This window comes from Sphaerodactylus townsendi, linkage group LG06, assembly GCF_021028975.2.
Source record: "Sphaerodactylus townsendi isolate TG3544 linkage group LG06, MPM_Stown_v2.3, whole genome shotgun sequence".
NCBI classification, from domain to species: Eukaryota; Metazoa; Chordata; class Lepidosauria; order Squamata; family Sphaerodactylidae; genus Sphaerodactylus; species Sphaerodactylus townsendi.
In genome coordinates, this window is record NC_059430.1 from 125,958,905 (window position 1) to 125,971,443 (window position 12,539).

At 51.5% G+C, this 12,539-nt stretch overlaps 1 protein-coding gene across 1 annotated transcript in view; it reads left to right on the top strand.

Moving 5' to 3' along the window:
• Positions 1-12,090, top strand: part of CBLC (Cbl proto-oncogene C) — a 34,881-nt gene extending 22,791 nt beyond the window's left edge. The window contains exons 5-10 of the mRNA XM_048501712.1: positions 3,958-4,095; positions 5,112-5,199; positions 7,846-7,977; positions 10,305-10,487; positions 10,788-10,901; positions 11,893-12,090. Coding sequence (XP_048357669.1) covers positions 3,958-4,095; positions 5,112-5,199; positions 7,846-7,977; positions 10,305-10,487; positions 10,788-10,901; positions 11,893-12,090 — 853 coding nt within the window. The remainder of the gene's footprint in view (positions 1-3,957; positions 4,096-5,111; positions 5,200-7,845; positions 7,978-10,304; positions 10,488-10,787; positions 10,902-11,892) is intronic.
• Positions 12,091-12,539: the final 449 nt, after the last annotated feature.

Consider the following 12,539-nt stretch of genomic DNA (forward strand, 5'->3'; position numbering starts at 1 on the left):
TGCAGCAAAAAAGCCAGACAGCAGATGGTGATTTAGGGAAAAACAAACCTTCTACCCTCCCCGCCCCCCAGAAATGGGACTGGACACAACACAAGTAGAACCAGCCATGATGGTATACAGCAGTGGTTCTCAACCCTCCTGATGCCACGACCCTTTAATGCAGTTCCTCATGTTGTGGTGACCCCCAACCCTAACATTTATCTGTTTTACAGATGGAGAACACTGATGCAGAGAGTCTTAGGCGACCCCTGTGAAAGGGCCGTTCAACCCCCAAAGGGGTCCCGGCCCCCAGGTTGAGAACCACTGGTGTACAGGGAATGATGGGGGGGGGGGGATGACACATCAGCAACCAGCCTCCCCGAAAACCTGATGGAACAACTCCATTTTGCAGGCTCTGCGGTACTGTTCAACGTCCCACAGGGCCCAGATGGCCAGAGGGAGAGTGTTCTACCAGGCAGGGGCCAAGGCTGTAAAGGCCCTGGCCCAGGTGGAGGCTAGTTGCATCGTTTTTCTGCTCTTAGCATTTGCAGGGCGCTTGCTTTCCTTAGCCTTTGTAGGGCGCTTTCCTTAGCATTTGTAGGGCGCTTTCCTTAGCATTTGTAGGGCACTTTCCTTAGCATTTGTAGGGTGCTTTCGTTAGCATTTGTAGGGCGCTTTCGTTAGCATTTGTAGGGCGCTTTCCTTAGCATTTGTAGGGTGCTTCCGTTAGCCTTTGTAGGGCGCTTCCCTTAGCGTTTGTAGGGCGCTTTCCTTAGCGTTTGTAGGGCGCTTTCCTTAGCGTTTGTAGGGCGCTTTCCTTAGCATTTGTAGGGCGCTTTCCTTAGCATTTGTAAAGCGCTTTCAGGATGCAGAGCGGTTGGCATCCGTCGTCACGGTAATCTTCATCACAGCTCTGTAAGCTAGGCTAGTACCCTAAGCCCTGAGTGCTGCAGGAAGGCCACAAGAATGGTTTGCCCGGGGCTGTTTTTCTCTATTAGAAGCAACGACCTGCTAGGTTGCAGTTTATTGTTTCAGCCGCGCCAGTGCTCGAACTCTGCCTTCCGTGGCACCCGTCCAATACCTGCAATCAAACAAGGAAGTGTTTCACCCAGCTCTCTGCAGCGCGGCACGCCCACTGCCCGTTCCTGGCTTCTTGAAACGCTGCCCGGTTCTCCTGAACCAACCTGACCACAAACCTCGGCACTCGCCGCTGGGCACAGAGTATGGCACGCTAAGCTGGGTCAGAGCGCCACCTAGCAGGGCTCTTTTAAAACAGCTTTCGTCTGGCCACACCTGGAACACTGTGGGCAGTTCCGGGGGGCCCCCTTCAAAAGGGACGTGGACCGAATGGAGAGAGTCAGAGTGATGTGTTTAGAGTTGCCGACTTCTGGGGGTCCGCCATAATAATCAAGAAGAAGAGAAGAGTTTGGATTTATATCCCCCCTTTTCTCTCCTGCAGGAGACTCAAAGGGGCTGACAATCTCCTTGCCCTTCCCCCCTCACAACAAACACCCTGTGAGGTGGGTGGGGCCGAGAGAGCTCCGAAGAACTGTGACTAGCCCAAGGTCACCCAGCTGGCGTGTGTGGGAGTGCACAGGCTAACCTGAATTCCCCAGATAAGCATCCACAGCTCAGGCGGCAGAGCCGGGAATCAAACCCGGTTCCTCCAAATTAGATACACGAGCTCTTAACCTCCGACGCCACTGCTGCTCAAGGCAGGTGTACAACAGGTACAGACAATAGAAACTGCACCCAGGCGTGCTTTAACTCAATAAGTGAGTATAACTTAACCAATAATATAATGTTGTCTTTGTTTCCTGGTAACAACTGCAAACGTTTTCAAAATAATCCAACAGGTAGGCAGTCTTATTTGGCTATAAAACCTCCAGATTTGGTTTTATTTCGGTAGTCCTTTCTCAAGCCAGTCTCATACATGCAAGATTTTTCTCTCCCCTCTAGGAGTAAACTTGTTTTCCTTAAGCTATTCATTCCAAATTTAACTCAAAGGGCTCTTTTTAATACAACCCTCTAATTATAGGCTTCGGGATCTGATGTGAAATCCTCTGAGCTCATATCAGATCCTGAAGGGGGTGGCTAGAGATCTCCTGGGGATTACAACTTCTTTCCAGAGAGCCAGTGTGGCGTAGTCATTAAGAGCAGTAGACTGCCGAACCGGGTTTGTTTCTCCACTCCTACACATGAAGCCTATTGGGCCAGTCACAGTTCTCTCAGGACTCCCTCAGCCCCACCTGCCTCACAAGGTATCTGTTGCAGGGGAGAAGAAGAAGAAGAAGAGTTTGGATTTATATCCCCCCTTTCTCTCCTGCAGGAGACTCAAAGGGGCTGACAATCTCCTTGCCCTTCCCCCCTCACAACAAACACCCTGTGAGGTGGGTGGGGCTGAGAGAGCTCCGAGAAGCTGTGACTAGCCCAAGGTCACCCATCTGGCATGTGTGGGAGTGTACAGTCTAATCTGAATTCCCCAGATAAGCCTCCACAGCTCAGGCGGCAGAGCTGGGAATCAAACCCGGTTCCTCCAGATTAGATACATGAGCTCTTAACCTCCTACCTTGTTTTTCTCTCCTGTAAGGAGACTCAAGGTGGCTTACAAACTCCTTTTCCATTCCTCTCCCCCACAACAGACACCTTGTGAGATAGGCGTGTCTGAGAGAGTTCAGAGAGAACTGTGACTAGTCCAAGGTTACCCAGAAGGAAGTGGAAACACATCTGGTTCACCAGATAAGCCTCTGCCAATCAGGTGGAGGAGTGGGGAATCAAACCCGGTTCTCCAGATTAGAATCCACCTGCTCTTAACCACTACACCACACTACCAACTCTGGGTTGTTGAGGTGGACCTTGGGGAAAGGTTTGGGGAGGGTCAGGACGTCAGTGGGGTATAATATCATAGGCTGATTCCGCATGGGCCAAAAACAGTGGTGTGAAAACGGTGTGAAAACAGTATAAACCCATTTACACCGTTTTAAACCCTTTTGTACCATTTTCACACTGTTTTCACACTGCTGTTTTTGACCCATGCGGAATCAGCCATAGAGTCCAACCTCCGAAGCAGTCGTTTTCTCCAACAGAGCTGATCTCTGTTGCTCAGAGATGAGTTTTAATTGTGGGAGATCTATAAGGTGCACCCATTGGACAAGGTCAGATTTGGGGATCACCCAGTATGCTTCCATGTTAAAAGTGGGGATTCGAATGCAGGTTCCCTGGAGATTCGAACCCTACATTCTAACCATTCTAATCACACGGGCTCTTTCACAAACTTTGTTGTTAACGTTATTTAGAGTCCACCTTTCTCCCTAAAATTCAAGGTATGTCATGTGGCATAAAACAAATAGTAGAGTTCAGACCGCAGAAATCTGCAACAGAAGCTGAAACATTTGAACAAGACACGGCAAGCAATGCAGAAATTAAGTGGAAGGAGTATACTTACAACAGACGTAGCACCAAAGTATAATCCGCAATCCCTGACCGTTGGCCAAAGCATCTTTTTGAACCATAGTGAGCAGCAGCGGCGTAGTGGCTAAGAGCAGTGGCTAAGAGCAGGTGCGCTCTGATCTGGAGGAACCGGGTTTGATTCCCCGCTCTGCCGCTTGAGCTGTGGAGGCTTATCTGGGGAATTCAGATTAGCCTGTGCACTCCCACACACGCCAGCTGGGTGACCTTGGGCTAGTCACAGCTTCTCGGAGCTCTCTCAGCCCCACCCACCTCACAGGGTGTTTGTTGTGAGGGGGGAAGGGCAAGGAGATTGTCAGCCCCTTTGAGTCTCCTACAGGAGAGAAAGGGGGGATAAAAATCCAAACTCCTCCTCCTCCTCCTCCTCCTCCTCCTCCTTCTTCTTCTTCTTCATAGCATTACATGTGTTTAAAAAGCCCTCCTGCAAAAATATCACCTCTTGTGGCACAGCGCCCCCTGCTGTATCCCTGTAAGATTGACCGCCTGCTTTCTTTACTCCACACCCCCCAGCTACATTTTCCGACTTAGCTGCACCCGGCTGGGCCAGTGGGCCATCGGCTACGTGACGGAGAACGGGAGCATCCTGCAGACCATCCCTCAAAACAAGCCCCTCTTCCAGGCGCTGATCGACGGGCACAGAGAAGGCTTGTAAGTAACAGGGCTCAGCAAAATGGGGTGGGTGGGGGGCAGGAGACACAGCCCCTGTGATGTCTGCCCCCCCAAAATCTGTTTTAAGTTGAGTGGGTGATTCTTAAGTGTCACCTAACGTAACTCATTCAACATGCATTGTTCTTGCTACCGAGGAAGCACATGTTATACAGTGGAACCTCGGTTTTCATTGCCTTCGGTTTTCATCGGTTTCGGTTTTCATCGATCTTTTCAGTGAAAAATTTGTCTCGGTTTTCATCACTTTGCAGTAAGGTGCAGGGGTTTGTGGAGAAAAATCACCCCGAGAAAGCTGTTGCAGGCCATGTCTGCAACTTGTTGAATGACAATGTCTTGCCCCATTTCAGACAAATCTTAAAGAGGCGTCAGAAACAGACCTCTTGGGACAGCTTTGCAGTGCAACGTTGGTCCACTGGCTCTGAAGCTGGTCCTAGTGTTATTGGCCTTCCCCACTTACCGCTCTACTCTCAGCGCGAGTGATTTCTGCTGCGAGGTCGTGTTCCCCACTGCTCTCCGCGGGGCAGTCAGAAGGTGCCGTTTCTTCAGCGCCAGAAATGACGCACGCTGAGGGGACGTGAGAGAGGCAGAGTCGGGGCAGCTGCATTGCCGCCGCCCGGACTCATGGGGAGCGCCGCTGGATCCCGCGCTATTTGGGGAGAGTAGCACGCAGCAAACAGTAAGTGGGGAAAGGGCCATTGTTTGTTACTGTTTTCAGCATTAAACACTATGTTTATTCACCTAAAAATATGTTTTTGGTATGTTTTTTGGAGCGCCTAGAACGGATTCATTGGATTTACATAGGAAAAGTTTGCCTCAGTTTTCATCTGTTTCGGTTTTCATCGATTCTTTTCGGACGGATTACCAACGAAAACCGAGGTTCCACTGTATTCACATTAACATGAACACGCATCTTTTCCCCATCGGGAAACGTCTCGCTCTGCCAAACTACTGAATGGTTCGGAACCTCATTCTGATGGGCTCTTTCGGTCTCCCTGCAGCTACCTGTATCCAGACGGGAAGAATGTCAATCCGGACCTGACTGCATTAATGAGGGGCACATCGCAAAGCAGAATCCAAGTTTCTCAGGTGAGACCTGCCTGTTTTCCTAAACCTTTCCAGCAACATCTATCCCAGGGGTTTGCAACCTGCGGCTCTCCAGATGTTCATGGACTACAAATCCCATCAGCCCCTGCCAGCATGGCCAATTGGCCATACTGGCAGGGGCTGATGGGAATTGTAGCCCATGAACATCTAGAGAGCCGCAGGTTGCAGACCCCTGATCTATCCTGTTGGTCTTTGTTAGCCAGGAGATAGTTTCAGATAGACAGCTGTGTTAGTCTGTAGGTGAAGGTAAAGTTAGTCTCCCAAAAGAACTGGGCCATTATTGACTCACATCACAATGCTTACTAGGCAGACTGTGTTTTTGAGGTGGTTTGCCGTTGCCTTCCCCGGTCACCTACACTTTACCCCCTAGCAAGCTGGGTGCTCATTTTACCAACTTCCAAAGGTTGGAAGGCTGAATCAACCTTGAGTTGGCTACCTGAAACCGACTTCCCTTGGGATCGAACTCAGGTTGTCAGCAGAGCTCGGACTGCAGTACTGCAGCTTTCCACTCGACGCAAGAGGGTTAATCTGCAAACCCAATAGAAACAGGAATCTGATGACAGCTTACAGACGAATAAAAACTCGGTAATTTCTGCACATATCGCTGAAGACATTTTTACAATGGGGTGCTGTGTGGTTTCCGGGCTGTATGGCCGTGTTCTAGCAGCATTCTCTCCTGACGTTTCGCCTGCATCTGTGGCTAGCATCTTCAGAGGATCTGATAGTAGGAATGGAAAGCAAGTGGAGTATATATACTGTGAGGTCAAAAGGTGAGGCCCTCTGAATAGAGTAGCCTGGTATGTGAGTCACAAAGAAGTCTGTAGCCTGGGAGTAACAATGAAGATAGCAAGGTCAATTGTTACTCCCAGGCTACAGACTTCTTTGTGACTCACATGCCAGGCTACTCTATTCAGAGGGCCTCACCTTTTGACCTCACAGTATATATACTCCACTTGCTTTCCATTCCTACCATCAGATCCTCTGAAGATGCCAGCCACAGATGCAGGCGAAACGTCAGGAGAGAATGCTGCTAGAACACGGCCATACAGCCCAGAAACCACACAGCACCCCAGTGATTCCGGTCGTGAAAGCCTTCAACAATACATTTTTACAATAGTTTCAGTCCTCCCCTTTACCACAAAGTATGTTCGCGCTCACCTCCTCAAAACAATTCCTGGCTGCCATTTTGTGTTTTCCTCCTTGGAGTACTTTGCAGAATCATTCCTTCTGTGCTTCACACCTCTGTGCTGCCTCCATATACTTGATGCTTCAAAGATTAAGCCCCTCCCCCCACAGAAAACAAACACTCACAAAATGCTTCTAAAACAGGCAAGGGAGAACGGAGAGTGAACGGACAAAATGGCTCTGAGGAGAATGTCCGGGGACAGCAGAGAGGTGTGGGAAACGTCTTAAAGAGACGGCATAGCCTAGTGAAACTGTATTGAAAACATTTCAACCAAAGAATCGTTTTAAAAGGGCATTCGTTTAAAAAAAAAAAGGTTTTGGGAACCAAAAGGTGTAGAAACAATGGAGAATTCTACGGAGGAAACATTTTATTTCCTGCCTCAAAATGTTTTCAAATTTGTGCGGAAAGGTCCGTTGTGAGTGCTGACCGCTCATTAGACACACTGAAGGACAGATAGATCATGCATATATATTAAAAGCTACAAAGGGCAGAAAGGCAATAGATCAGACAAGAGATTTCAAAGAGAGGCTGGTTTAAAATAGTATCCGGTCGAAAGAAGAAGAGAAGAAGAGTTTGGATTTATATCCCCCCTTTCTCTCCTGCAGGAGATGCAAAGGGGCTTGCAAGCTCCTTTCCCTTCCCCCCTCACAACAAACACCCTGTGAGAGAGCAGCAGTGGCATAGTGGCTAAGAGCAGTGGCTAAGAGCAGGTGCACTCTGATCTGGAGAAACCGGGTTTGATTCCCAGCTCTGCCGCTTGAGCTGTGGAGGCTTATCTGGGGAATTCAGATTAGCCTGTACACTCCCACACATGCCAGCTGGGTGACCTTGGGCTAGTCACAGCTTTTCGGAGCTCTCTCAGCCCCACCCACCTCACAGGGTGTTTGTTGTGAGGGGGGAAGGGCAAGGAGATTGTAAGCCCCTTTGAGACTCCTACAGGAGAGAAAGGGGGGATATAAATCCAAACTCTTCTTCTTCTTCTTCTTCTGAGGTGGGTGGGGCTGAGAGAGCTCCGAAAAGCTGTGACTAGCCCAAGGTCACCCAGCTGGCATGTGTGGGAGTGCACAGGCTAATCTGAATTCCCCAGATAAGCCTCCACAACTCAAGCGGCAGAGCTGGGAATCAAACCCAGTTCCTCCAGATTAGAATCCACCTGCTCTTAACCACTATGCCACTGCTGCTCCTAAAATTCCTCTGCTCCGAAAGAGGAATCAATCTCCTTAGGAGCGTGATTGTGTGGATCGTTCATCTTTAGATCAGACCAAGTTCGCTAGATTAAGAATCATTCCCAAATATGTGTTTGGAGTTGATGCCAGTGTAATTAACACAACCAGTAGGGCAGACGCCCAGGAATATTGACTTCCGACCCTTTTCCGTTGGCATCTGGCAACCCTCAGTCAGAGATCTTCTCCTAATTTTTCCTTCCTCCCCCCCCCTTCCAGGAACAGTTTGAGCTCTACTGCCAGGTGGGCTCGACATTCCAGCTCTGCAAAATCTGTGCTGAAAACGACAAAGACGTCCGGATCAAACCTTGCGGGCATCTGCTCTGCCGAGGCTGCCTCGATACCTGGCAGGTGAGCTCTGTACCTGGGGGTGGAACTGGCCCTTTAAATGCCTGGGAAAGTTCTTGCATATTGGGGCTGCTGTCCTCAAGGCAGGAGCTAGCTGTGGAGGATTCTCTTGTGGGGCGCTTGGCTGGGCTTACTCCCAACTAGCCCTGACCGAGCCATTTCCAGCCCCACGTAACCGGACTGAGGAGAGTGTTTTGAATGCCCTCCACTTCTTAAGTACCATCTTGCATCAATTCACTTCATTCCTTTCGGGGGTGGGGGTGGAAATGGTTGTCGAGTCAAAGCTGACATGCAATGACGTATTCGTTACCAGGACTTTGAAAGGTGCAAGGAAAAAAGAGGTGGTTTGCCACCTTAGATCCTGGACTTTCTTGATGGTCTCCCATCCAAATACTAATCAGGGTTGAGCCTGCTCAACCTAACCTCTGAGCTCTGACAAGATCAGGTTAGCCTGGGCCCAGGTTAGGGCAGAGACGAACATTTGGTTTGCCATTGCCCGCCTCTGCACTACAGCCCTGAGCTTCCTTGGCGGTCTCCCATCCAAGTACTAACCGGGACCGACCCTGCTTAGCTTCCAAGAGCTGACAAGATCGGCCTAGCTTGCTCCATCCATGTCAGGCCAGAGATGAACAGAGGTGGTTTGCCTCTGCACAGCAGCCCTGGGCTTCCTTGGTGGTCTCCCATCCAGATACTAACCAGGACTGACCCTGCTTAGCTTCCAAGAACTGACAAGATCGGGCTAGCTTGCTCCATCCATGTCAGGCCAGAGATGAACAGAGGTGGTTTGCCTCTGCACAGCAGCCCTGGGCTTCCTTGGTGGTCTCCCATCCAGATACTAACCAGGACTGACCCTGCTTAGCTTCCAAGAGCTGACAAGATCGGCCTAGCTTGCTCCATCCATGTCAGGCCAGAGATGAACAGAGGTGGTTTGCCCCTGCACAGCAGCCCTGGGCTTCCTTGGTGGTCTCCCCATCCAGATACTAACCCAGGACCGACCCCTGCTTAGCTTCTCCAAGAGCTGACAAGATCGTCCTTAGCTTGCTCCATCCATGTCAGGGCCAGAGATGAACAGAGGTGGTTTGCCCCTGCACAGCAGCCCTGGGCTTCCTTGGTGGTCTCCCATCCAGATACTAACCAGGACCGACCCTGCTTAGCTTCCAAGAGCTGACAAGATCGGCCTAGCTTGCTCCATCCATGTCAGGCCAGAGATGAACAGAGGTGGTTTGCCTCTGCACAGCAGCCCTGGGCTTCCTTGGTGGTCTCCCATCCAGATACTAACCAGGACTGACCCTGCTTAGCTTCCAAGAGCTGACAAGATCGGCCTAGCTTGCTCCATCCATGTCAGGCCAGAGATGAACAGAGGTGGTTTGCCTCTGCACAGCAGCCCTGGGCTTCCTTGGTGGTCTCCCATCCAGATACTAACCAGGACCGACCCTGCTTAGCTTCCAAGAGCTGACAAGATCGGCCTAGCTTGCTCCATCCATGTCAGGCCAGAGATGAACAGAGGTGGTTTGCCTCTGCACAGCAGCCCTGGGCTTCCTTGGTGGTCTCCCATCCAGATACTAACCAGGACTGACCCTGCTTAGCTTCCAAGAGCTGACAAGATCGGCCTAGCTTGCTCCATCCATGTCAGGCCAGAGATGAACAGAGGTGGTTTGCCTCTGCACAGCAGCCCTGGGCTTCCTTGGTGGTCTCCCATCCAGATACTAACCAGGACTGACCCTGCTTAGCTTCCAAGAACTGACAAGATCGGGCTAGCCTGAGTCACCCAGTTTAGGGCAGAGACAACAGAGGTGGTTTGCCACTTCCTGCCTCTATGCAGCAACTGGAGCCCTTCGGGGATCGGGCGGTATAAAAGCCGAATTAATAAATAAATAAAACCCTGGACGACCTTGGTGGTCTCCCTTCCAAGTACTAACCAGGACCGACCCTGCTTAGCTTTCGGGACCTGACAAGATCAGCCTAACCCGGACCATGCAGGTCAGGGGGCCTTTTTAAATATCTGCGGATTCCACATTTTCCCTTAACAGTTGCACCCGTTTCTTCTTCCGGACATAGCAAAACAACAACAACAAAATTAGAAAGTGCAACGCACCGGCTGTTTCCTTGTAATATCCCTGCCAGATACCTCCATCCAGCCCACGGGAAACCTTACGTTTGCAACCACGCACAGAGATCCTGTGTGCTGGTCTGCTGAGATGAGGGTTGTGGTGCTCGGAAGGGAGGAAAGGAATCGAAGGGAATCGAAAAGCCGGAGAAAGTCGGGCGTTGTCTCGGCCTCACCTTGGGGGCCCGGATCCTAACAGGGACTTTTGCGTTCCGTCCGCCAGCTTTCCGAAACTCACACGTGCCCGTTCTGCCGCCGTAAGATCTGGGGCCACGAAGACGTCCTCATCGACCCCTTCAGCTACAAGGAAGAGAAGTCCGGGCTGGAGGAAGAGGATGACGAGGAAGATCTGGAAGATGTGGAGTCTGTGCTACAGCAACTGGCGCTCATGCGCAAGGGGATCGGGGTCAGTATGTGGGGTGATGGGGAGAGCAGAGCGCAGCGGCGTATCTAGGGAAAATGCAGCCCAGGGCAAAATCTCCCCCTCCCCAACCTCCCCCACCACGACCAAACAACATTTTTTTGCACCAGGTCTTGAAGTCATTGTATGGACCGGGGGGGGGGGGCAGAGGAGGAGGGGGTGGGTGATTAAATGGCCTCGGCCCGGGGGCATTTGCTCCCATATGTCCCACTGGGCGGTACGCCCCTGGTGGAGAGGTGGCCATGCGTGGTGACAGTGTGGTTTGATTCCGTGCTTTCCCTCCAGATCCAGAATCCCAGCTCCTCTCCATGTCAGAACCCTGAGCTAAAATTACCTCCGGTGCCCCCTCGAAGATGTCCTCAACTGAATAAGGCCCCCCTACCCAATGAAGACTATGAAGTGAGTTGCTTCTACCCTCGAGGGGCACAAGCATATCTTGCAATGCTGGCGTACCAGGGAGGAGCTTTGGGGGGGCTGGGGGGGGGAGGAGGGAATCTCTGGCCCAAGAGGGCACGTTTTGTAGGACTGTTGATCTCCGACAATTGGAGGAAGCCGGACGTTTCAGTGGCAGACATAGTAAAGGATGGATATTTGGCTTTACGCCCTGCGCGCTGTTTGAGGAGCAGCAGTGGCGTAGGAGGTTAAGAGCTCGTGTATCTAATCTGGAGGAACCGGGTTTGATTCCCAGCTCTGCCGCCTGAGCTGTGGAGGTTTATCTGGGGAATTCAGATTAGCCTGTACACTCCCACACACGCCAGCTGGGTGATCTTGGGCTAGTCACAGCTTCTCAGAGCTCTCTCAGCCCCACCCACCTCACAGGGTGTTTGTTGTGAGGGGGGAGGGCAAGGGGATTGTCAGCCCCTTTGAGTCTCCTGCAGGAGAGAAAGGGGGGATACAAATCCAAACTCCTCCTCCTCCTCCTCCTCCTCCTCCTCCCTCTCTCTCTTTTCTTCTCTTTCTCTCTTTCTTTCTCTCTTCTTTCTCTCTTCTTCTTCTTCCTTCTTCCTTTCTTCTTCCTTCTTCTCTTCTTCTTCTTCTTCTTCTTCTTTCTCCTGTCTTCTTTCTTTCTTCTTCTTCTTCTTCTTCTTCTTCTTCTTCTTCTTCTTCTTCTTCTTCTTCTTCTTCTTCTTCTTCTTCTTCTTCTTCTTCTTCTTCTTCTTCTTCTTGGGCATGCACACACCCCCCCCCCGTAGCTAAGCCCTGCTCAAGAGAGCTGGTATGGTCCAGCAACTTAGAGTTGCCAACCTCCAGGTTGGGCCTGGAGATCTCCCAGAATTCCAGCTGCTCTCCAGACTAGAGATCACATCCCCTGGGGAAAAGAATTGCTGCTTTGGAGGGTAGACTGTATGGCATTCTAGCCCGGTGAGATCTTCCCCTTCCTCACACCCAGGGCCGGAGCGAGGGGAAACTGTGCCCGGGGCACGTGGGCACCCCTGCGACCCTGCCACGCCCACGCCTGCCCTGGAACGCCCCCGCACCACCCCTGCATCACCGCGCGCCCGGGGCACTGCGCACCCCTTGTACCACTTGGTGCTACGCCACTGCTCAAACCTTCAAATCCTCCCAGGCTCGGCCCCCAAATCTCTAGGAATTGCTCCACCTGCAGTTGAGACTCCTCATTCCAGAGGTTATGCTAACAAGAACTGCCAGTTCACATCACCCATTGGATGAAGTTAGGCAATACACGGGCCTGCCTTGCAGAGATGTTGTAAGGATGGTTTGTGCAAAGCTATAGAAATGCAGCATGTGTTCTGCTTCCTCTGCAGGCCGCCCCCTCCACCCACCACTGGCTGACGCAACGCCCTTTGCCAAACATCCCTCAGGAGTGCCTCCAGTCTTCGGCCTCGTGGGATGCCGCGGCGTCCTCTCCGTTCCCTGAGGAGCTGCCGGGCTTGTAGCGGCTGAGCTGATTGGGGCCGAGATGGCGTCGAGACGGAGGAGCACAGGGGAAGGCGAAGCGTCGCTGATTTAGCTGCTCCGACAGGCTGCAGTCCTCCGACGGCTTTTCCTGAGACTTACTTCCAAGCAGACCAGCTT